The 23,218-nt window shown below is 38.0% G+C and overlaps 1 protein-coding gene across 3 annotated transcripts in view; it reads right to left on the bottom strand.

Moving 5' to 3' along the window:
* Positions 1-1,057: 1,057 nt before the first annotated feature.
* Positions 1,058-23,218, bottom strand: part of LOC114668477 (serine/threonine-protein kinase WNK2-like) — a 264,794-nt gene continuing 242,633 nt past the window's right edge. The window contains exons 25-28 of one of the 3 annotated variants that reach the window (XM_028824239.2): positions 20,206-20,304; positions 16,736-16,780; positions 3,584-3,843; positions 1,058-3,340 (exon numbers count right to left, since the gene is read on the bottom strand). In XM_028824239.2, the coding sequence (XP_028680072.1) occupies positions 3,008-3,340; positions 3,584-3,843; positions 16,736-16,780; positions 20,206-20,304 (737 nt within the window). In that variant the 3' untranslated portion in view covers positions 1,058-3,007. The remainder of the gene's footprint in view (positions 3,341-3,583; positions 3,844-16,735; positions 16,781-20,205; positions 20,305-23,218) is intronic. The other 2 variants (XM_028824240.2, XM_051921400.1) reach the window with 2 other exon arrangements.

The following is a 23,218-nucleotide window of genomic DNA, read 5'->3' on the forward strand; positions in this document are numbered from 1 at the left end:
AAAAATAACCACATTATTAATTACCTTCAGTTCAATTAATGCACACAACTAGATGCACAGAGACGATTATAGCACTGCACAAGTCAAACTCGGAGACGTTTAACCTCACACACTGTTCTAGTGTGGTGCTGAGGTGTCACCCATTGAACTCGGGTCCCAATGCAGGTGTGGTTCATCGTGTGGAGGGTGCAGCAGCGCGCTATCAATGCATGCTCCCAACAGACAGCAGAACTTCTCCCTTCTGGTTTGGGTGAGCTCAAATCAGAATGGCCAGAGATGCAATTAGTGTTGCATTAAATTGTGGCTAGTCATTGATGTGTGTTCATTTTTACAGTAGCTACATGGGTCACAACAACTCCAGTAAGTTTTCACAGAACTCCAGGGCTCCACGGAACACAGTTTAAGAAATAGCCTTCTTCTGTAGTATCTACAGGTGACAGTAAACTGATGAATGTTTTACTGTGCTGCTGTATATTCTCATTAGTCTTGACAAACTCAGCTGGTGTTGGTCAGATTTCTTTAAAGGGTGGTGGCATAGTGTATAATAGTAAACTTCAAGGATAAGAGTAAATTTTACCAAATTTCATTATTTCATGAAGGAGAACAATTATTTCTTAAGATAGTTGATAATGATACACAGCTAATTTTGCATCCAATACATACCTTGCTGACTGAATCAGTTTGTAGTTAACTGTTTTCTCTACCGTCTGCACAATCTTGTCTGAACATCATATATAATTTATAAATACAGTACCAGCCTAGTCTTGTACAGTGAAATGTAAAGCAGTGGTCACAGTTCTGACATTATTCCAAAGCCTGCCTGTAATGCCTGTTGGGGAAAGTTTCTCCAAGTGGAAATTAAAAATTAACAATTTGCTGTCACTCTCAAACAAAAGCATTGGATTTAATTGTTCATAAGCAGGAGGATAAGAATAATGTTAAGAGAATCTTTACTTGAGAAAAAACAAACAGATTTCCTGAGAGGGATACTAAGTAGATCTGATGTTGATTGTGGAAGACAAAATGTTGATTATAAAAAAAAGATCGAAAATCAAAGTTTTTTTTCCCAAGCACAAAATATGTTTATTTCTTTCTTTAAAGATGTACAATCTTTGTGATCAAGTGCCACTGACTCAGTCAGTCAACATAAGAGGAATATCCAACAGGCAAAAAGCAAGTCTGACATATAGTGCAAGCATCAAAAGCGCCCTGCATTGAGTCCCCTGAAGCATCCAAGCATGGCTTTAAATAATGAGACACAGGGAGCAGAGAACAGAAATTTTCAATGGTAGGAAGCACCGTACTCAGACACAAAAATCAACAGGTAAAAACTGAATTAATTTCATTTGGGAGGAGGAAAGAAAAGAACAAAATACCAACTAAAGTGCAGTAGTAATTTGTAGTTCAACAGAATAAGACAATTCTGCTCTTGAGCTTTTGTGTACCTGGTAATGATGCTGCATGAGGAGAAGAAACGGGGATAAAAGTCGATGTGCCTAGACATCATTTCCAGTGCATCTACATGTGGTACCCACTACAGGAACGCAAGTGCCGTCCGAGAAGAAACACTACGTCTGCTTGTGTTTGCTTTGTTTTCTGACTGAGAACAGTCATTTTTGCATGATCTACCAATCTAGTGTGCAGCTGTTATATATAAGCATTATAAACAGTATATATAATGCTTAGGAGGACACTGCTCAGTGGTGTAGTTGATAAAGGAAATGTGAAAATTATAAACACTTGTGCTCTCACAGTTCACACAGCTTTGTGTATGGGCACAATTAACATGGATTTTTCAAGTTCTACTACCTTACAAGGCACAACACACCCATACTGTTTGAGCACCATGTTTGCCTCTGTCAAATTCATGGAAATGTTATCACAATCACAATTTGTAGCCAGATAAGTTGGCATTCTGTGCTTCTCTAAGGAAATACTAGCAGCAAGGAAGTTCAAACCTAATCAGCAAAACCATAATTGGAATGTAAACTGAAATATCTGTGATTGCACAACCCCTAAGAAACAGTGTAAAGAACAAAAAATCAGGTGCAACAACGTATCGCATTTTATCCCACTGTTTTAAATGCATTTATTTAAAACATTGTGCAAAAAGAGGTGTATGTATTAATAAAAAAATTAAAATAGGTGAAGAAACCATAATCCGGCTTTTATAGCTGGAGTAACACCAATACTACTAATCCAGTGATATTCCCTATGTATACCAAAATTATGTGTATTAAGGAGCACAGCCGGCTACAGTTCAGATTTTCTTGTTTTCATTTAAATGAAATCATAAGACAAGTCTAGTGTGTGGGATGTTAATGGGACTAATGAAAAATAAAAAAAATGTCTATTTAAAAGAATAGAACAGTTAATTTGTTTATTCTCAACTAGCACATGCAGCACTGTTTTTGGGAATATAAATCAGACATCAAAGGTTTGCTGCTGGTGGTTCATGAAAGTAAAAGGAAGGAGGGATTTCAAAGAGCTGGCTTTCAAAAACTAAAAATGATTAAAACTACAGTAAATAAAGGTATTTACAACCAATTCCAGTACACCAGTATTATGAATGCAAATTAACTCCCTGCAATCTACAAATATAAAAATAAAATTAAAAAGTGAAAAACTCCAAAAGAAAGTAAAATATGTCTACTGTCCCCTCTGTCTCCAGAAGAATCTGGAAAGCATTTACAAGGCACTATATATACTCTTCCAGGGTATTCATTCTTTTCCAAAAAACATAGTATAGGCAAAACTTTTTTTTATTCCTAGTGTCTTGAACAAAAGCACATGATGTGTCTTTAATTGTTTAAGAAGTTACCACAGCTCCCTTCCCTCCTCAGTCTCCTTTTGCTGTAGTAACTTCTACTCTTTGTGAAAAGGTTTCACAGTGATTGCAAGATGCAACATATGGCTGTGTGTGCTCAATGGGCTCACAATGCCATTTTAGAAGCCACTAAACCTCCCAGTAAAGCTTCCTGTATGGCAAGACCTGTGGCAGCAGCAGCTAGGTAGTCCTCATGTTTGGGCCTGGTGGGTTTACAACAGATTTTTGCACAGTTAAAGGAAATGCCTGGAAGCTGGTATTGCTGAGAGAAGGAAATACTGGCACAGAAACTGCCCCCAGGACCCCAGCTGGCCCTGTAAGGCCAGGCCATTGAATATTGTACAGTGATGCTGGCATAACACCTGCAAACTGACAGCTTGGTAAAAGATACGGTGGCATTAGGCTGACAGAAGTCCCTGACATGGCTGGTGAAATCCCTGGTGCCAGTGCTGCAGACATCGGACATGACAGGGGGAGATGATATTTGTTTCTGGGTGTACTTGTGCTTTTCACCTTGAAGAAAGATAGGAAAAAACAGATGTGTTAATGACAAGACAAATGACTACTCTGACTTGTCAAATCTCTGTAGGCTACACTAGATATACTGTACATTCTAACTCAGTCGATTCTATTTAAAACCAGCCACCCCAAAATGGTACCAAGTCAGTAGCTATGTAACAGCACTAGGACTTCCAATTTACAGTATTTAAAAACACACTTCAACATTGCTGGCTCCTGCATTCCATCACAGCTCACCTTGTTCTCAGGGTCTTTAATTTTAGGCTCCATATCTCTCCACTGCTGTTTTTGCTTCATCTGGTTTAAGGAGGGCTTCAGCTGTGTGGCCCCCACAGTCTCCTTAGCCCAGTCATCCACCAGTTTGTGCAGATCATCTGTGAACATGCCTTTTTTGTTGTTGCTGTTATTGACTTGTGCTAGTGCAAGTCCTTGGCATGGCTGCAATGGCAGCTGTGGATTGGACGTCACAGGACCAGAGCTGTTGCTATTGGAGGCCCCTAAAAAGTTTAAAAGTGAATACTCACTAATCTTTTTAATTTGATTTATGCAGCTAACCACCATTTTGCTGCTTGTTTTTATTTAAATGAATTAGTAATTATAAATTGCTCTGAACTTAGGATTTCTATATTTAAAAATCATTCTAAGCAAATACGCTGTTCCCTTACAACTGGTATTTTATACCAAGTGGCGGGGCCACAATTTACACCACCACCACCCAAAGACTGCAAACAGATCTTAAATACAGTGAACACTCTTATAAGCAGTTTTGCTCGTAAAGCACTGTACTGTCACAGCCATCAAATAGTATCACAACAGAGAATGTGCAGCATGGCTAACAACTGAGCCGTAAAACTCCTGCTGGTGTGACATGGCATTCTAGCACAACGTGTATAAGCAAATTAAGTTTTTACAGCTTTTGATTTAGAAGATCAATATGTTGTTTCCAGGCTATAGAAATTATTTTAAGCTAATTTTACAAGTATCACACAATATAAAAGCTGTTGTACAAGTAGTTTTCTGCTATGAACTGGCACTCTGCCCAGATTTATAAAGCTTGCATATGCACAAAAGATGTGCAAAATGTGCATACAGAACTTCTCACACAATAGATGGGACTTATAAAAGAAAACTTGATGCAGAAGGTTGTGAATATTTAAAGCAACTCCAACCCATGTGTAAGCAACGTTTTGGAAAAAGTGGGAAATGATGAAACCCTTGTTCAAGTAGGTAAATGCAGCCAAACTTGTTGAATATGAAGTACAGACTATGTTTCAGTTCCATTTTTTAGAATGCCAATGTTGTGTATTTGCACTGAGGACTTCTTTCTGTATTTAATCAGTTTAGATTGTCCACCTGTTGTCATTTCTCAGGGAAACTGGCTAACAGGTCAGGAATATTTCAGCCAGCTTCTCTATCGTGCCCACTGTGCTAAAAGCAATTAGCTGACTGAGGAGGTGCTACATCCTTTTTTCATACGATGTGGGTGTACAACATAACACATAAAAAGGCAACTTGCAGAAGTGTTTGGTTCTTCTAATATAATCGGAGCAACTGCATTCACATTGCACTTACAGTACCTAGTGAGAATGAAGCTGGTTTTGTTAACCATAAGAAGTGACATTTCCTTAAAGTACAAGTTATATGTGATGTATATGTGATGCCAAGATGAAACTAACAAATGTCATGTCTCAGTGGCCTGGGTCAACCTTTGATTAATTTAAGAGCTCACACAATTTGAGTAGCGAACTGCTGAAATTATTGGCAAGACACTCAATTGGTATTTTACTAGTGGGTGAGGGGGGGCATTTTTTTTTTTTTTTACCATTATTCACACTCGTCAGTAAATTGCATGTTTAATAAAACCAACAAGCAGCCAGCAGATGCTATATTACTGTATGTTCTGTTTCAGACAATATTACAAAAGGTGACCCCTGTGCTGGTGACATGACACCAAGCAGTGATGGTGCTGCTGTGCCGAGCACATACCCCTGCCTCGGAAACCGCCGGGCGACCATTTGGCAGTGTACTGATGAACACTTTTTTGGAGTCACAAAATGCAATACTGGATGCTGTAAGAGATGTGGGCAAATGAAGTAAAGAATATAAATGCTGTACTATGTGATACTGCTGCATGTGATTACATGTGTTTACATTCTTCTAATTGCATTCAAACAAAGTTGTCACACTGTCCAATTTAGCTGATCATTTGGTGGGTCTGGGTCAGGTTCATCATACTGCATCTCTTCAGGTATGGGTAAGCCACGATTGTGTGCCACATCACGTAGCACATCACATGCTTGCACAATGCAACGCACTGTCTGTGGGCTATTGAGCAGAAATCTATTAGTCTTATCTATGCAGTGCTAACTGCCATTAAGTTGCCCTATAGTATGTTTGACCACTGCTTAACACTAGAATTACCAGAGTCTACGAAAAAACTCGTAGATCCGACCCACCTTAAAACCATTCGCACCTCTCCGCCAGCGTCCTCTGTCCTCTAAATGTGCCGATAAAAACAAGCTGCAAGCAGCCGGCTATTCCATCCCCCCACCGACTTAGAATGTGCACGAGCATCTCCCAGCTCATGCCTTGATTGATTATCTGGGAGTGAAGTGGAGTTTTAAAGTGGAAATAATAGATCGTTATTTGGAACACACGCATTTCATGTGTGTTCCGTTTCTACAGTAATCTGTGTAAACACATTGTTAAAACAGAAACTTTTTCATATTTTAGTAATAAATGTTACAAAATGTAGACATAAACTATAGAATGTGTGAAGCAGCATGAAGTCCAAACATCAAATAAACACTTTCACAAAAGGTTCAAGAACAATACAACAGCTTCCGTGGCATAGCGGTAAGATTTGCTGTCTCAGAACGAAACAGGCTTACTGTCCATCAGAGACCCAAGTTCAATTCCCCGTTGAGGAGGAATTTATAAATCGGTATGCACTGTCAGTTAATGAGATCGTTATATTTTCATGTGGGATGCTCCTTTTAAAATATTTTTTTAACAATTGAGACTGCAATTAACATGAACAAGTGTCCTTATAACTTATTTTTAAGATCTATAACACACAGATAGACAGAGCACTGCGTAATAGAGAGACAGACAGGCAGAAAAGTCACTAGATATATAAATAAACAGGGAAGGCACACATACTGAAAGAAAAAAAAAGATCAACATGTGCGTTGATCCTGCTGCACTGAATAAGCTTACGCACTCTAACATTCCTCCCCCCCCAATCTGACTCTAAGTAACAGCGCAAGTACAGACGCAAACCAAGTGTATGTGTGTACTGTATAATATTAACAAAAAGTGCAGCTTACTACTGAAAACAGCAAATATAGGAGTGAGTGGGGATTGAACCGGAGACACTTGATCACAATTTGTTTGCGTCTGTACTTGCACTGTTTCTTAGAGAGTCAGATCTGGGGGAAGGGGGAGATGTTAGAGCGCGTGAGCTTATTCAGTGATGCAGGATCAACGCACATGTTGATCTTTTTTTCTTTCAGTAATAGCGCCAACATAAATCCACACCCGATCTGACGCTGTTCGTTTTCAAATAATATTGCATTAGTGCGATGATGTTTTCACATATATTGTCTCTTTCTTTCAGGTGTGCAATAGGAACCACAGCATAGAGAGAAGCGTGTACATTGTAACAGGTACACACATTGTAAATGTAGGGAAGACAATCCTTGCGTGTGTGTGAACTGTTAACATTTGAATCTGATGATTGCATATAGCGCTGAACTTACTGCTCTGTACTATTCTATCCTCTGCATGTCCTGGAGTACAAAAGAAACAGCATAAAGCAACATGTGGGGACTGGCAAGATCGGGGGAAAAAAACATGCTGTCACTGATTACAAACCACAAGATGTTATGCGAATGAATATGAATAATATGAATAATGTTGCATCCGTGCCACAAAGTTTTCCGAAATGTACTATACAGGTCATAAAACAAATAATTCCAAATATCATATATAACTACGTCTGTGTTTTTTTTGTTTTTTTGACATCATACACCATAAGGTGCACACTTCAGCATGAGCAGGAACACTCAATAAAACTGAATAAAAAAATATCAAGTGACTGTGAGATACGAAGGAGGCAGATTTGCCAGCGTTTGTGTGTCAGCTTTTATCCCTCCAGATGAGAGAATGTCCAGTTCCATTGTCTCAAAACACCACTCACATCTCCAGTTATTCCGTTTCAAATGAAAAATAACAGCATCAGATCCCGGGGTGGGGGGTGGGGAAGGTTGGTTGGTAGTATGTATCGTGATTCAGAGAGAATAAAAGTTAAAAAAAATGGTAAGTTTTACAAGTCCTATAAATGCACACCGTGTGTTACAGACGCAAACCAAATGTAGGTGTAAGTGGGGATTGAACCGCGGACTCTTGATTACAAGTCAGCAAATCTTACCGCTATGCCAATGAAGCTGTTGTCTATTCCTTGAATCTTTTGTGAAAGTGTTTACTTGATCTTTGGACTTCAGGCTTCATACATTATATAGTTTATGCCTACATTTTGTCATTTACTACTAAAATATAAAAAACGTTTGTTTTAAAAATGTAGATTACTGTAGAAACGGAACACACATCAAATGCATGTGTTCCAAATAGCGATCTACTATTTCCACTCTAAAATTCCAGCACTTCAGTCACTCCCAGATAATCAAACAAGGCATGAGCTGGGAAAACGGTGAACGTTCTGTGGCGGTGGGGGATGGAATAGCCGGCTGCTTGCTGCTCATGTTAATCGGCACATTTAGAAGACAAAAGAAAGGTGAGAACGGTTTTAAGGTGGGCCGGATCTACGAGTTTTTTTGTAGACTCTGGTAATTCTAGTGTTAAGGAGCCAGAGAGTGGAGGTCATTATAATGTCACTCTTGTTCAGTCAGTGGGTTGGCGAGAGGGGTGAGAAGCCACATCTTCAGCAGGTACCCGCTGTCCCTTAGGTAATTGTGTTAGATGGTTAAGCCATAGACATACTTACAATTTTGACCAAAGGGATAATATTTAATGTCTTATGCTAATAAGAAACCAACCATCACATACAACACCATTTTGAAGTTTGTTCCCAACACTATTTCACTAGGAGTTGAGCCAGGCCACCTCACCACAACATTAATGAGACGCATTTTCACATCACCAATATTTGCAACATTAACAGAATGGAAATGCTTTCTATTTACATAAGCAAATTCATTCTCTGAAGGTGCCTTTACAGGAATGTGCTCCGACTACATTTGGAAAAATCAGACATTGAGGTGAATTTTGCTTTGATGTTCGCCTGTTCAACTCCAGTGTAAGGCAATCATATCTGCTTGTCATCCAGATGATACCATCCCATACAGCTGACATGGTGCAACTCAGTGATGACTGAGAAATACCCAATCGATCAGCCACTTCACATTGAAAAGCTCCTGTGGCTAAAAACCTTAGGGTGGACAGAACTTGCAAAGGAATAGGTAGAGTAAAACTTTGGCCTTTGTAAACCCAACCCCAGTTCAGCACACAGCTCCAAGACGACAGCTCTTAGAAATCTAAATAGACTTGGAAGCCAATCATCTTCATGGGACCAAAAAAGAAAAATCAGCATGATCTCTAAATATACTCCCTCTTCTAATTCTTCCATTTGCAAAGTTTTCTAATGATGCTAAAGCAGCCACAGTAGTTGGAACAGTTTGGCCATTCCACGCACCATTATATTGGTAAAAATTGATTAAAATCAAGTGCCTTACATTTGTATGCAACTAATTTCTGTGTATTTGATAAAGCCCACACCATGGATGCGAATCTAAAAAAATATAGGGAAATAACACCGAAACAATAGTACTGCTTTGTCGCTGGGTATTGCCAATTTAAAAATCTAACAGAAACGTGCGTATGCATGGTCTGAGGTTGCTGTAAAAATTTGCACAGAGTTAAGCCAAGTTCAGTTTTTATACATCTTCATGTGAGCATGGAAATGGGTGTACTGTATACATCATTTTTCTGCATACACACAGTCTACACATGAGGCCTCTTTTGCTTGACAAACTGATCTTGTGTTATAGTTGGTTCAAAAATAAACTGGTGAACAGGGTTTGTTTTTTTTTTTTGTTTTTTTATATAAACAAACATTTTTTACATCTCAGGGTGAAAGGATGCCAAGCCCCTTCTCCTAGTATTACCTTACAGTGGATTCAGACACTTTTTGCATATTTTGTGTTTATTTTTTAAATGGATGCATTTGGGGTGGCAGTGGGTAGCACTGCTGCCTCGCAGTTAGGAGACCTGGGTTCGCTTCCCAGGTCCTCCCTGTGTGGAGTTTGCATGTTCTCCCCATGTCTGCGTGGGTTTCTTCCGATTTCCTCCCACAGTCCAAAGACATGCAGGTCTTTGTCCCTAGTGTGTGCTTGGTGTGTGTTTGTGTATGTGTGCGCCCTGCGGTGGGCTGGCACCCTGCCCAGGGTTTGTTCCCTGCCTTTTTGGCTGGGATTGGCTCCAGCAGACCCCCGTGACCCTGTAGTTAGGATATAGCGGGTTGGATAATGGATGGATGGATGGATGTATTTACCAATTTTGCCCATCAATCTACACTTAATAACCCACAACTACAAAGTCAAAACCCGTTTCCAGAAAAGTTGCAAACTCGCTTAAAATTAGAAACAAATCTCTCATGTAAGTATTCAAGCCCTTTGTTGTTGCCCTCCAAATAGAGGTCAGGTGCATTCAGTTTGCTTTATTTATCCTTGAAATGTGTTTACAACTTGGAGTTCAGGTGTGGCAAATTGAACTGATTAGCTATCATTTAAAAATAAAAACATGTGTATTTGTGTATAAAAGGTCCCACAATCCACACTGCATGTCAGGGCAAAAAACCGTACCATGAGATCCTGAAGACACTGTGTTAAAATTGTAGTGAGGCATAAATCAGGGTAAGGATATAAAACCATTTATAAAGTTTTGAGTGTTCCCAGGAGCACAATGTCCTCAACAATTGTTAATTGGAAGGAGTATGGAGACAACAGGACCCTTCATAGAGCTGGCCTTCCAGCCAAACTGAGTAAGCAGGTAAGAACCTAATAGTCACAACAGAGCTTCAGATGTCCTCTACCTAGACAGGAAAACATGTAGGATGGGTGACCACTGAAGTAGCACTCGATCACTCAGGCATTTATGGTAGAGTAGCTAGATAGAAGCTACTCTCACCAAACAGTATTTAAAAAGACTCTTACAGCATGAATAAAAAGATTCCCTGGTCTGAAGAAACAAAAACGGAACTCTTTGCGCAGAGCTTCAAGCACTATGTGAAGACCATTCACTGCTCATCAGCTGCCTAATACTATCCCTATGGTGAAGCATGGTGGTGGCAACATTATGGTACTTCTTAGTGGCAGGGAAAGGGAAACTGGTCATAATTGAGGGAAGGGTGAATGCAACCAAACACAGACAGGTCCTTGAAGAAAACCTGCTTCACTGTGCATGCAACCTCAGACTGAGGTGACAGTTCATCTTTCAGCATGACAATGATGCAAAATATATGACCAAGATAAAGCTGGAGTGACAACAGGACAAGTATAAGTCTGTCTTTGTGTGGCCCAGTCAAAGTCCAGAGTTCAAACCCATAAGAACATCTGTGGAAGGTCCTGAAGATGGCAGTTTACAGACATTTTCCATCCAGTCTAACAGAATTTAATAAACTGCAAATTCACAGGTGCAAAGCTTGTACAGACTTACCCAAGAAGACCTGAAGCTGTAATTGCTGCCAAAGAGGCATCTACAAAGCACTGAATTAAGGGTTTGAATCCCTATATAAATTAAATGAGAGGTTTTTGATTTGTAATAAAAATGCAAACCTTTCTGAAACAAGTTTTAACTTTGTCATTATGGGTTAATGAATGTAGATTTTATTGGTTAAAATGGCAAATTGATTCATTTAAATTTAAATCTAAAATAACGAGCGCAGAAAATGCAGGGGTCCTGAATAATTTTTTCAATTAACTGCATTTATGGGACTAGGAACTAGAATACATGAGAAAGAAAGAATCTGTGACAGCAGAAGTAAATTGGGTGAACTCCAAAGAGATAGTGACTGACCCAAGAATTAAGCCATTGTCCCTAGAACCATCACCACCAATCACTGTGCTCTCATGTAAGTCTGAAAAGAACTTCAATAGCTCTTCTTGGTACTCTTTCCTGTAACATGAATGTCAAACCTGCAATGAGTATTCTAGCTGTGCCATAAAAACTTCAGTACAAAATTCTGGCTTAACCTCTCAACTTTTGCTCTTCACATCATGCTATGTACACAGCCCAACATTCTATCCGTCCTTTTTAACAGCCATAATTTAATTTAAATTTAATTTATAATTTAATGTCTGGTCAAGCACTGTAATGAATCTACTACTTCTTCCAAATCGTTCTCATCAAGTGTGTGTTCAAGCTGCAGACTCCCACGTTTTGTGTGAGACTTTAAATGACATGTACTACACAAATGTAAGCAACATTGCCAAATTTTATTCAATATATTCTACAGGGATTGACCATCTCTTGTATTTTGACTATTAGCTTCTTATGGGGTACTTTTACCCATATCTTTTGATAACTGAAGTATACCAAGGGTAGGTAGACAAAAATGCTGTGAACAACTTAACAATTTCTTACAAACTAACCATAAATTCTAAGCTTTCCACTGGCCATTGCTGTTGATTTTCACAAATTCTTGAGAAAGGCTGGCAGCACACATTCAATGGTTTCTTCATCAGTGGCAAGACCACCTGTTTTGCGCTCTGGCAAATGTATCCACACTGCACAAACTGCCTGTAACATTTAAAAATCAAAAATTAAGGAGATGGATCATAATGGAATTTAGCTTTGAACAACCACTGCATGGAAAGGCCGGATTTAGTTTTATAATGAAACATAACACAAAATGATTTTACCACATCATGCCATTCTGATCACACCGCCCTTTCTATACTCTTAGTTACTGAATACTAATTTCTTCGGCACCATCTAGCAGAGTATAGTAGTGCCACCTAGAAACATAGCGGTTAAAAAAAAAAACATTTTAATGACATTTTTGTCATTGGAAAAGTTGTAGTTATTTTACAATGAAATGTTAAACTTCTTCACAACATTTTGACTAATCCCATAGTATAACACATTCTACTATTATGAAATTCTTTTATTGCTTTCAAATAAACACACCGTGAAATGCTCACTATTTTGTAAACCTATTTTTTCTGTCCAAACTTGTGTACTGAATATATATGGATTGTGTATTTTATCTTTTAAAATTACTACCTTTAATTTGGGTGTGATGTATGTTAAGCTAACTTGTTTAAAGTTACCAGGATCAGTCTAAGCACTTTATCTAAAAAATAATGCAACACTACACTGGTTTCTTTGAGGGCCTCTGAACATATGTTATTTGGACTGAAGAATTTATGTTTAGCCTTTTTTATTCCTAGTAGCAATCCACTATCTACAATCTATCCATTTTGGAACCTACACAGTGGGCACTGCTTACACATCACAGATCAAGTCCCCTGGGTTTAAATCTAGCATCTAGACTTTGTATGTGCACGCTCTCTACATCCCCAAAAATATGCTGATGCCAAACTTGCCAAGTATGGGTGTATTTATGGGTGGGCCTTACAATGGACTGGCACCCTGTAAGTTTGACAATGCTAATGTTTTTATTAGTCTAGTTAACTTTCAAAACCTTTTATCCCAGGAACACCATGCAGAAACCAACCACGTAAGATGTGCCCTGCAATAAATAAGTACTCTACTCATAGAGGTCTGATTTTAGGTAACCAGTTAAGCTAACAAAAACATCTTTGAGACGTGGAAGTAGAAAAGGAATGCAGTGGAGCAGAACATGTAAAAGCTTTAATATCACTCGATACTACATCCTCCTCAATTGTGGAAATCTCAGGAAAGTAACTGAGCTTACTTGACATTTCTTTTTGTTTATATTTTATTTCTTCTTTGTTGGTCATAGTACGCTCCTCGACCGTTCTATTTACATTTATGAACTTACAGGTTTTTTTTTTTTTTTTTTTTAAATTTGCTCTACTCAAAAATCCTGTGAAACTTAATATATTGTGGACACTAGATCCTAACTGTTCAGTAATCACTCTATTCCATACAGTGGTGTGAAAAACTATTTGCCCCCTTCCTGATTTCTTATTCTTTTGCATGTTTGTCACACGAAATGTTTCTGATCATCAAACACATTTAACCATTAGTCAAATATAACACAAGTAAACACAAAATGCAGTTTGTAAATGATGGTTTTTATTATTTATGGAGAAAAAAAAATCCAAACCTACATGCCCTGTGTGAAAAAGTAATTGCCCCCTTGTTAAAAAATAACCTAACTGTGGTGTATCACACCTGAGTTCAATTTCCGTAGCCACCCCCAGGCCTGATTACTGCCACACCTGTTTCAATCAAGAAATCACTTAAATAGGAGCTGCCTGACACAGAGAAGTAGACCAAAAGCACCTCAAAAGCTAGACATCATGCCAAGATCCAAAGAAATTCAGGAACAAATGAGAACAGAAGTAATTGAGATCTATCAGTCTGGTAAAGGTTATAAAGCCATTTCTAAAGCTTTGGGACTCCAGCGAACCACAGTGAGAGCCATTATCCACAAATGGCAAAAACATGGAACAGTGGTGAACCTTCCCAGGAGTGGCCGGCCGACCAAAATTACCCCAAGAGCGCAGAGACGACTCATCCGAGAGGTCACAAAAGACCCCAGGACAACGTCTAAAGAACTGCAGGCCTCACTTGCCTCAATTAAGGTCAGTGTTCACGACTGCACCATAAGAAAGAGACTAGGCAAAAACGGCCTGCATGGCAGATTTCCAAGACGCAAACCACTGTTAAGCAAAAAGAACATCAGGGCTCGTCTCAATTTTGCTAAGAAACATCTCAATGATTGCCAAGACTTTTGGGAAAATACCTTGTGGACTGATGAGACAAAAGTTGAACTTTTTGGAAGGCAAATGTCCCGTTACATCTTGCGTAAAAGGAACACAGCATTTAAGAAAAAGAACATCATACCAACAGTAAAATATGGTGGTGGTAGTGTGATGGTCTGGGGTTGTTTTGCTGCTTCAGGACCTGGAAGGCTTGCTGTGATAGATGGAACCATGAATTCTACTGTCTACCAAAAAATCCTGAAGGAGAATGTCCGGCCATCCGTTCGTCAACTCAAGCTGAAGCGATCTTGGGTGCTGCAACAGGACAATGACCCAAAACACACCAGCAAATCCACCTCTGAATGGCTGAAGAAAAACAAAATGAAGACTTTGGAGTGGCCTAGTCAAAGTCCTGACCTGAATCCAATTGAGATGCTATGGCATGACCTTAAAAAGGTGGTTCATGCTAGAAAACCCTCAAATAAAGCTGAATTACAACAATTTTGCAAAGATGAGTGGGCCAAAATTCCTCCAGAGCGCTGTAAAAGACTCATTGCAAGTTATCGCAAACGCTTGATTGCAGTTATTGCTGCTAAGGGTGGCCCAACCAGTTATTAGGTTCAGGGGGCAATTACTTTTTCACACAGGGCCATGTAGGTTTGGATTTTTTTTTCTCCCTAAATAATAAAAACCACCATTTACAAACTGCATTTTGTGTTTACTTGTGTTATATTTGACTAATGGTTAAATGTGTTTGATGATCAGAAACATTTTGTGTGACAAACATGCAAAAGAATAAGAAATCAGGAAGGGGGCAAATAGTTTTTCACACCACTGTATGTCCTGACTGTTATGAAATATTAAGTCTGGACGGGTTTCCTCTCTTATTATGGTCTTGACATTTTGAGTTAGAGTGTTACTGGTTACATCTATAAATTTTACATCCTGACTTTGGTTATTTGAGGTGGTTTTCCACAGTTAACAGAGTAATTGAAATTTCCCATTAGTATAACATCTACCTCTAAACTTGCTTTTTTGAAACTTAATAATGATAAATGCTAATAGTACTCTCTACATTAGGAGGTCTACAACACACTCCACATGCCAGACCTTCCCTGACTGAAACATCATCACTAAGTGGTGCCTTGTCTCCTGTTAAAGCAACCTTGTAATTAGTTATTCCTAAAAATATTATTTCCATCCATATGCACAATATCATCTTCATCCTGCACACTCATCTGTTTTCTTCTTATAGCTATTGTACAACAATACCGAACAATATTTAGTTTATTGTTATATTCATACCAGCATATCACCTGGTGGTTAGTAACTTCTATACTTTATATTTAAATGGATACTTTAAATGTACACCTGTAATGTAACACAAAACGGTACATCAACTAGTCTGACTCTTCCTTTAATAACAAACTTCACAATTATTAATACTTCACTCTTTCTAGAGGTTGGTTTTGAGGTGACCAGCTTGGACCAAAGAGTGGCAACTACCCAAAGGTATCATAGGTGCACTTAAGCTCAGTAGTGAGTGTGTGTGTGTTTTAGTTATTTAAACATTTCTAATGTGTGTTGAATGCTGTGAAATCATTAAAAAATGTCCCAGTATTCTTTACTGTATATATGCACACACATTATCTAATATATAAATCTGAATGTGTGTGTGTGTTTTCTGGTATGCAAATCCACACCACTGAACCCAAACTTTGCAGATTCTTGATTTGGACAGGGGAAGATCATATGCTATACAGTACGTCATTCCTAAATTTAGATGGTGCCCCCACCTCCACATATACTGTACACATATTAAACACATGTGAACTTGCAGCTCATTCAATTACTATGAAGCAAATTATCTGTATGCTAAAATGTGGAAACTGAAAACTTTGATGGTACAAAAAAATATTGCAAACAAGGATCACAAAGTATAATTCAGTTTTTGAAATTTTGCTCTCTGCATTCAAAAGGTCAAAATTTTGTGAAGATTGAAAATTCCTTGATTGAATTCATATATTAAAAACTGTATTAAATGAATATACTGTATTGGGGGGGGTGAAGACAGCAGTATCATTCAGCTGAATTAATTTATATACTGCACTGTAAACTAAGCTGAGTATGCTCTACACTTTAAGATGAATATGGTAACAGAGCTTTTAACCGACATTACATCATTTACATTTAAACAAGCAGCAAATAGGCTTATGTATGTTAAAAAAGTGATCTACTGAAATGATTAATGCTGATACAAAGAAAGAGATTCTAAAATTACTTCACCACAAGACATTTGGGTACAACAAGCATGCAAAAACAAGAACAAAACAGATGCTCATTCGGGTTATGGTGAAAGTGGCTCACATCAGCTTCTCCCCAGAAGCAGCACAAAACAAATTTGCCAGTGATGTTCATGCCATGTGAAAATGAAACAAGAAAACAGGATAGTTACTACTACTGCGCTCTTTGCCTAGACATAGCCGTTTCAGAGTAGACCCTATGGAAAGGTAAAACAATACAAGACATACAAGTTAGGCGATAACAGACTGAACACAACAAGTGTGTGGGGTAAGGTGCTTCATCGCAGTATAAAGCCATCATTAAGAAAGAAGGAGACATTGGAAGTGTGGTTCTTAAGAAGCTAGTACTTCTATGGCCTTACAGAAATACAGTAAGAAATAAAACCTATCTGAAAATGCAAAAATGAATAACAGATCTGACCTTAAACTTAACCTGTATGTCTGGAAAGCAACTTGTAAAGATTTATAGATGTGAGTTTCCCCTCATATGATACTTATAGAAACAAGTACTAAACCTTGGCACATTTTATAATTATGAAGAGGTTTAGGGTTTAAACAAAGAGTTTCCCATCTTTCTCAGATTTAGATTGCTGTATTCTATCATTATATACCAAAATATATGTATTTGTATACAGAACAGGCTTTAAAGTTACAAAACAATGAAAAGACCACTAAAACAAATAGGACATCTATTTAGATGTCTAACTTCATTCAGCAATGGAATTATAAATGGAATTTTATGACAGGGAATTAAGTATATGGAGTTTACGAATACCCCAATGACATGTACAGGTGCTGATCATAAAATTAGAATATCATGACAAAGTTGATTTATTTCAGTAATTCCATTCAAAAAGTGAAACTTGTATATTAGATTCATTCATTACACACAGACTAATGATTAATCAAATGTTTATTTCTTTTAATGTTGATGATTATAACTGACAACTAATGAAAGTCCCAAATTTAGTGTCTCGGAAAATTTGAATATTGTGAAAAGGTTCAATATTGAAGACACCTGGTGCCACACTCTAATCAGCTAATTAACTCAAAACACCTGCAAAGCCTTTAAATGGTCTCTCAGTCGAGTTCTGTAGGCTACACAATCATGGGGAAGACTGCTGATTTGACAGTTGTCCAAAAGACGACCATTGACACCTTGCACAAGGAGGGCAAGACACAAAAGGTCATTGCTAAAGAGGCTGGCTGTTCACAGAGCTCTGTGTCCAAGCACATTAATAGAGAGGCGAAGGGAAGGACAAGATGTGGTAGAAAAAAGTGTACAAGCAATAGGGATAACCGCACCCTGGAGAGGATTGTGAAACAAAACCCATTCAAAAATGTGGGGGAGATTCACAAAGAGTGGACTGCAGCTGGAGTCAGTGCTTCAAGAACCACCACGTACAGACGTATGCAAGACATGGGTTTCAGCTGTCGCATTCCTTGTGTCAAGCCACTCTTGAACAAGAGACAGCGTCAGAAGCGTCTCGCCTTTGGACTGCTGCTGAGTGGTCCAAAGTTATGTTCTTTGATGAAAGTAAATTTTGCATTTCCTTTGGAAATCAAGGTCCCAGAGTCTGGAAGAAGAGAGGAGAGGCACAGAATCCACATTGCTTGAGGTCCAGTGTAAAGTTTCCACAGTCAGTGATGGTTTGGGGTGCCATGTCATCTGCTGGTGTTGGTCCATTGTGTTTTCTGAGGTCCAAGGTCAACGCAGCCGTCTACCAGGAAGTTTTAGAGCACTTCATGCTTCCTGCTGCTGACAAACTTTATGGAGATGCAGATTTAATTTTCTAACAGGACCTGGCACCTGCACACAGTGCCAAAGCTACCAGTACCTGGTTTAAGGACCATGGTATCCCTGTTCTTGATTGGCCAGCAAACTCGCCTGACCTTAACCCCATAGAAAATCTATGGGGTATTGTGAAGAGGAAGATGCAATACGCCAGACCCAACAATTCAGAAGAGCTGAAGGCCACTATCAGAGCAACATGGGCTCTCATAACACCTGAGCAGTGCCACAGACTGATCGACTCCATGCCACGCCGCATTGCTGCAGTAATCCAGGCCAAAGGAGCCCCAACTAAATATTGAGTGCTGTACATGCTCATACTTTTCATGTTCATACCTTTCAGTTGGCCAACATTTCTAAAAATCCTTTTTTTGCATTGGTCTTAACTGATATTCTAATTTTCCGAGATACTGAATTTGGGACTTTCATTAGTTGTCAGTTATAATCATCAAAATTAAAAGAAATAAACATTTGAAATACATCAGTCTGTGTGTAATGAATGAATCTAATATACAAATTTCACTTTTTGAATGGAATTACTGAAATAAATCAACTTTGTCATGATATTCTAATTTTATGACCAGCACCTGTATATTAATAACTGAATTGTAAATAAGAAAAACAAAATGAGTATTCTTTAAAGGAAAACATCTGACAGTAAAAAGTCTTTATAGGTAACTGAGGCCACACATTCTTAAATGTTGCCTACTGCCAATTCCATCCCTTCCCTTATGAACAAAGATGCTTTTTACCACCATTGCTTATGCAAGAACTGGTAGGTTTGAGTTAAAATGAATGATTATGTTCCTTGCAGGTAATGTTGATGGATGCATACAAATAGTTTTGTGACACAGACATACAATCTTTACAAATTGCAATACAGCAGGTTTTTCAAATAGTCAGTGAAGGTATGCTTGAATGTATAGTACTAATTAAATACAATGTGCAGAATGTACAAATTGCAAGTTAGGTAAAAATGTTTATAAGCAACAAGGCTTTAAAAATACAAAAAGGAAACTCACAAAATGGGAAAGGAATCTTTCCAGTGCTCCAACCAGTAACATATTAAACCACTTCCCCCAAATTTTACATTTTATAGAAATTCATTATTTCAGAAGTAAGGAATGGACAGGAGCCCTTAAGACATACTGTTCAAAAGAGAAATCAAGTAACAAATCTAAAATGGACCCTCTACCACTAAAAGTACAAAGCAGCAGCTAGCTGGAGCACCTGTGTATCAGCATTGGTGACATGCAAGTGAAGCAAACAGTGGCACTGAGCAGAAGATATTTGAATACAGCCCTTTTAAATGACCTTGATACCCATCAATGACCTTCTACTATTGTTTCAGGATGTTACATGCATATCTTCATTGATCCAAACATGTGTGAAAGATTGTTCTTCAATGCAAGCTCAGGATTTTCCATTGTTTTCAGAGGACAAGGGGTCAGAGTTCAGGTTAGATGTCAGGATTGGTATAATTGCTTATTTAGAAACTCAAAATAAATTGAAAGTGGTAGAGAACAGAAAGGGAAAAGGCAAAAGCTTTGGCACACTCTATGCAAGACTCATTTTGAGAAGATGATCTCTTCCACATATGCTTTCCCGTCCTATTTCTGAGCCAAAAGCAGCGTACAAAAGCATTTGCGTTTAGGGAGAACAGCTTAAGCAGAGCAGGGCTGGTGCTTAAAAAACAAACTGAAATAATGCCAAATAAAAATGAATTCCCATAAAATAAAAATAAAAGGTGTAGGGCAATAAAGATTAGGTCTGCAAACTGGAATAAACTCAAGGAAGAATGGAGTAAAATACAAAAGAACAAATACAAACAGATGGACAAAGACACAGGTCCACTGAGGAATCTGGTACGAGGTTTGCTACTAGATTTATAGGTCACTCTCTCAGACGTTTGGTGGTAAACTGTCCAGCCTGCAAATGAATACAGAGGGAAGAAAAAAAAAAAGAAAACACTTGTAAAGCGCATACTGTTCTTTTCAGAGACCCACACACCAATCAGGCTGTCAGCTGTATACAGAAAAAGTTGAAAATAAAAACAGATCAAAGCTACAGATGTTAGTTAAAATGATAAAATGTGAGGCAGAAGAATAGCAGGAAAGTACAAGAGCTTCTTGCTTGTTGGAGAGTTAACATACAATGTAGGGATTTAGTCCAAAAGTAAAACACTGTTGTTTTGTCACAGGATCAATATGGATATAAAATAAAATTCTGCACTAAACTATGTGGATGAGGTTAGTGATCAATGGCAAGGGGAGGATCAAAAGGATGTTTGACTGTAGAAAGGCAAAGTAGCTTCACTTTCTTCTATGTACAGCATCTGTCAGCTTAAAAACATCTTTGTGGTGGGGGGCTTCACCCGTGTTAATCTCCTTCATCCTGACACAGCAATAAATACAATCTGAACCACAGAAATTTTAGGCAGTTAGGAGATGAAGAGAATCAAATTCTAGAGATGGGAAAGGGGGGTCCTCCAACAATGTGCAACTGAAGTTAACAATTAGGTGACTTGAGATAAAGCATGGGAGAAGGCACCCCAGGGGACTCTTGGAATGTAAATAGTTTAAATATTCATAATAAATCACTTTGTTATATGCATTTGTAGACCAATGACACATCTACAATTTCAGCACTTAAGGCATGATAATATAACGCACTCTCTCTATGCATACACAAATATATACAGTACCTACAAAAAGCATTCACCCTCTATAATGTTGAATCACAGAGGATTTAATTTGGTTTTATAGACATTGGTTAATACAAAATGATTCTTTATTGTCAAAATGAAAACAGATCTGAAATTGTGAATTTCCCCTTGGGATTAATAAAGTATCTATCTATATCTAGATCTTTGCAATGTGATCTAAATTGATTTCAAATATAAAACACAAAATGATCACCCCCTTCAAGTCAACATTTAATAGAAGCACCTTGGACTACATGGATCAGTCTCTGTATCAGCTTTGAACATCTAAACACTGCAATTTTTTCCCCTTCTTTGCAAAACTGTTCAAGCTCTGTCCAGTTGTATGGTGATCATAAATGAACAGCCACAAATTCTCAATTGGAATGAGATCAGTTTAAATTTTTTCCTACTCTTAGAGGTAAAAGCATTTGATCAATTTTACTAAATTAGAAAACTACTCCTGACTTCACCAGGATTTAGGACAGCTTGTGAGCTGTCCTAACTCGCTAGAAGCTACAAGAAGATGGTGTTCAGGCAGAGATCAGCACACATATCCCAGAAACAAAATATTTTGAAAACGCTGGACAATGACAAACTCCTAAAAAGATATCCATTACACAGCGATGGAATAATATTCATAACATTATAATGTTCTTATTCATTGCCTAACCGATCTGTCTACACTGAGAAGCCATATTCAAGTACTTCTCTACTTTTGCACCAAACTTTGAATGCCCTCACAACACATTAAGGTAACATGCAGATTATAATTTTGCCCACAACTCCACATGAGATAATGTTAAGGCAACCTGTATTCAAGAAGTCAGATGGAGGGGAGACATTAGATATTTAAAAAAAGCCTCACAGAAGATAAGCGAGGATTACGAGACACAGCACATCACAGCAGAAGACAATCAGGAACAGTGCAAGAGTGAATGTGACTTCAGTAACAAATGTAGGATTAACCGTGGCTAGTTTCAGTAACTGTTACTGAACAGTTATGTCCAATAAAAGCAGGAAGGCAATTTTTCTGGAACTAAGGATGTGAATCATTCATTACTAAATAAACATGCCCATTATCGGAGTTAATTCTTATTGGGGGTGTGTGTGTGTTTATATCTCAGAACTTCCATCTTGGTATTCATTACAATATTTGTGATGTTGCAAAGTTACAACAATTACATTCTGCTTAGCACAATATCCCTATCTTATTATGTTTTCCTTCTGCTACTTTTACTTTATCATTATTATTGATTATTATTTGTGGAGAAATGCCTTAGTGTTGGCATCATAAAATTATAAAATGTCATTTTAATTTACGACAAGGGATTTTGTAAAATCATGATGTCATTTATTCTCGGATGTGGCTCTCCCACTCTTCGCCGGGACTACATCACTTTGCAAATACTTGTGTCCTACTCTGAGATAGAACAAACTCTTATTGTAGTGTGACTTTTACTGCCATTCCTAGAAGTACTTCTAAGACACTTGATAAATACAGGCCCTATACTCTGACTTGGTCCCACCAGGACATTAACATTGTTGTAGCATTGGATTTATACTTGGACATGTAGTCTTGCTAGAAAACAAATCTTCCCCCAACAAACTGGTTTCTTGAAGATTACATCAGATTTTCCTCTAGAATTTTCTTATGTTTGCTATATTAATTTTCCCTGTACGCTCACAAGCTTTCCAGGGTCTGCTGCAGTGAAGCATCTCTATAGCATGATGGTGCTTCCAATATGCTTCACAGTGGGAATAGCCCGTTTTTCATAACGTAAAGTATTTGGCTTACAACAAACATGGTGCTTAGTTTGATGGCCAAAAAGCCAGATTAAACCCACTGTGATTCAATGCAGTAATAATAATAATAAAATGGTGACAACTTTCAAGATAGTGAAAACTTTTTATATGCATTGTGTGTTATATATATTTTTAACATAATATGGTTAGAAAACATGTACAACAACATGGTGATGAATGTCAGGTCACCATACAGGCTTTATTTTCAAAACGGATGCCACACAACAACAATTAAGATATAGCAACTCAGAGAATGGCGAAGATCATAGCCCCACATTCCAACTATTTTTGCTACAGGGAAACTCAGGTATATCTCGGAAGACTAATTTTGCTTTG

This window comes from Erpetoichthys calabaricus, chromosome 18 (genome assembly GCF_900747795.2).
Source record: "Erpetoichthys calabaricus chromosome 18, fErpCal1.3, whole genome shotgun sequence".
In the NCBI taxonomy this organism is placed as follows: Eukaryota; Metazoa; Chordata; class Cladistia; order Polypteriformes; family Polypteridae; genus Erpetoichthys; species Erpetoichthys calabaricus.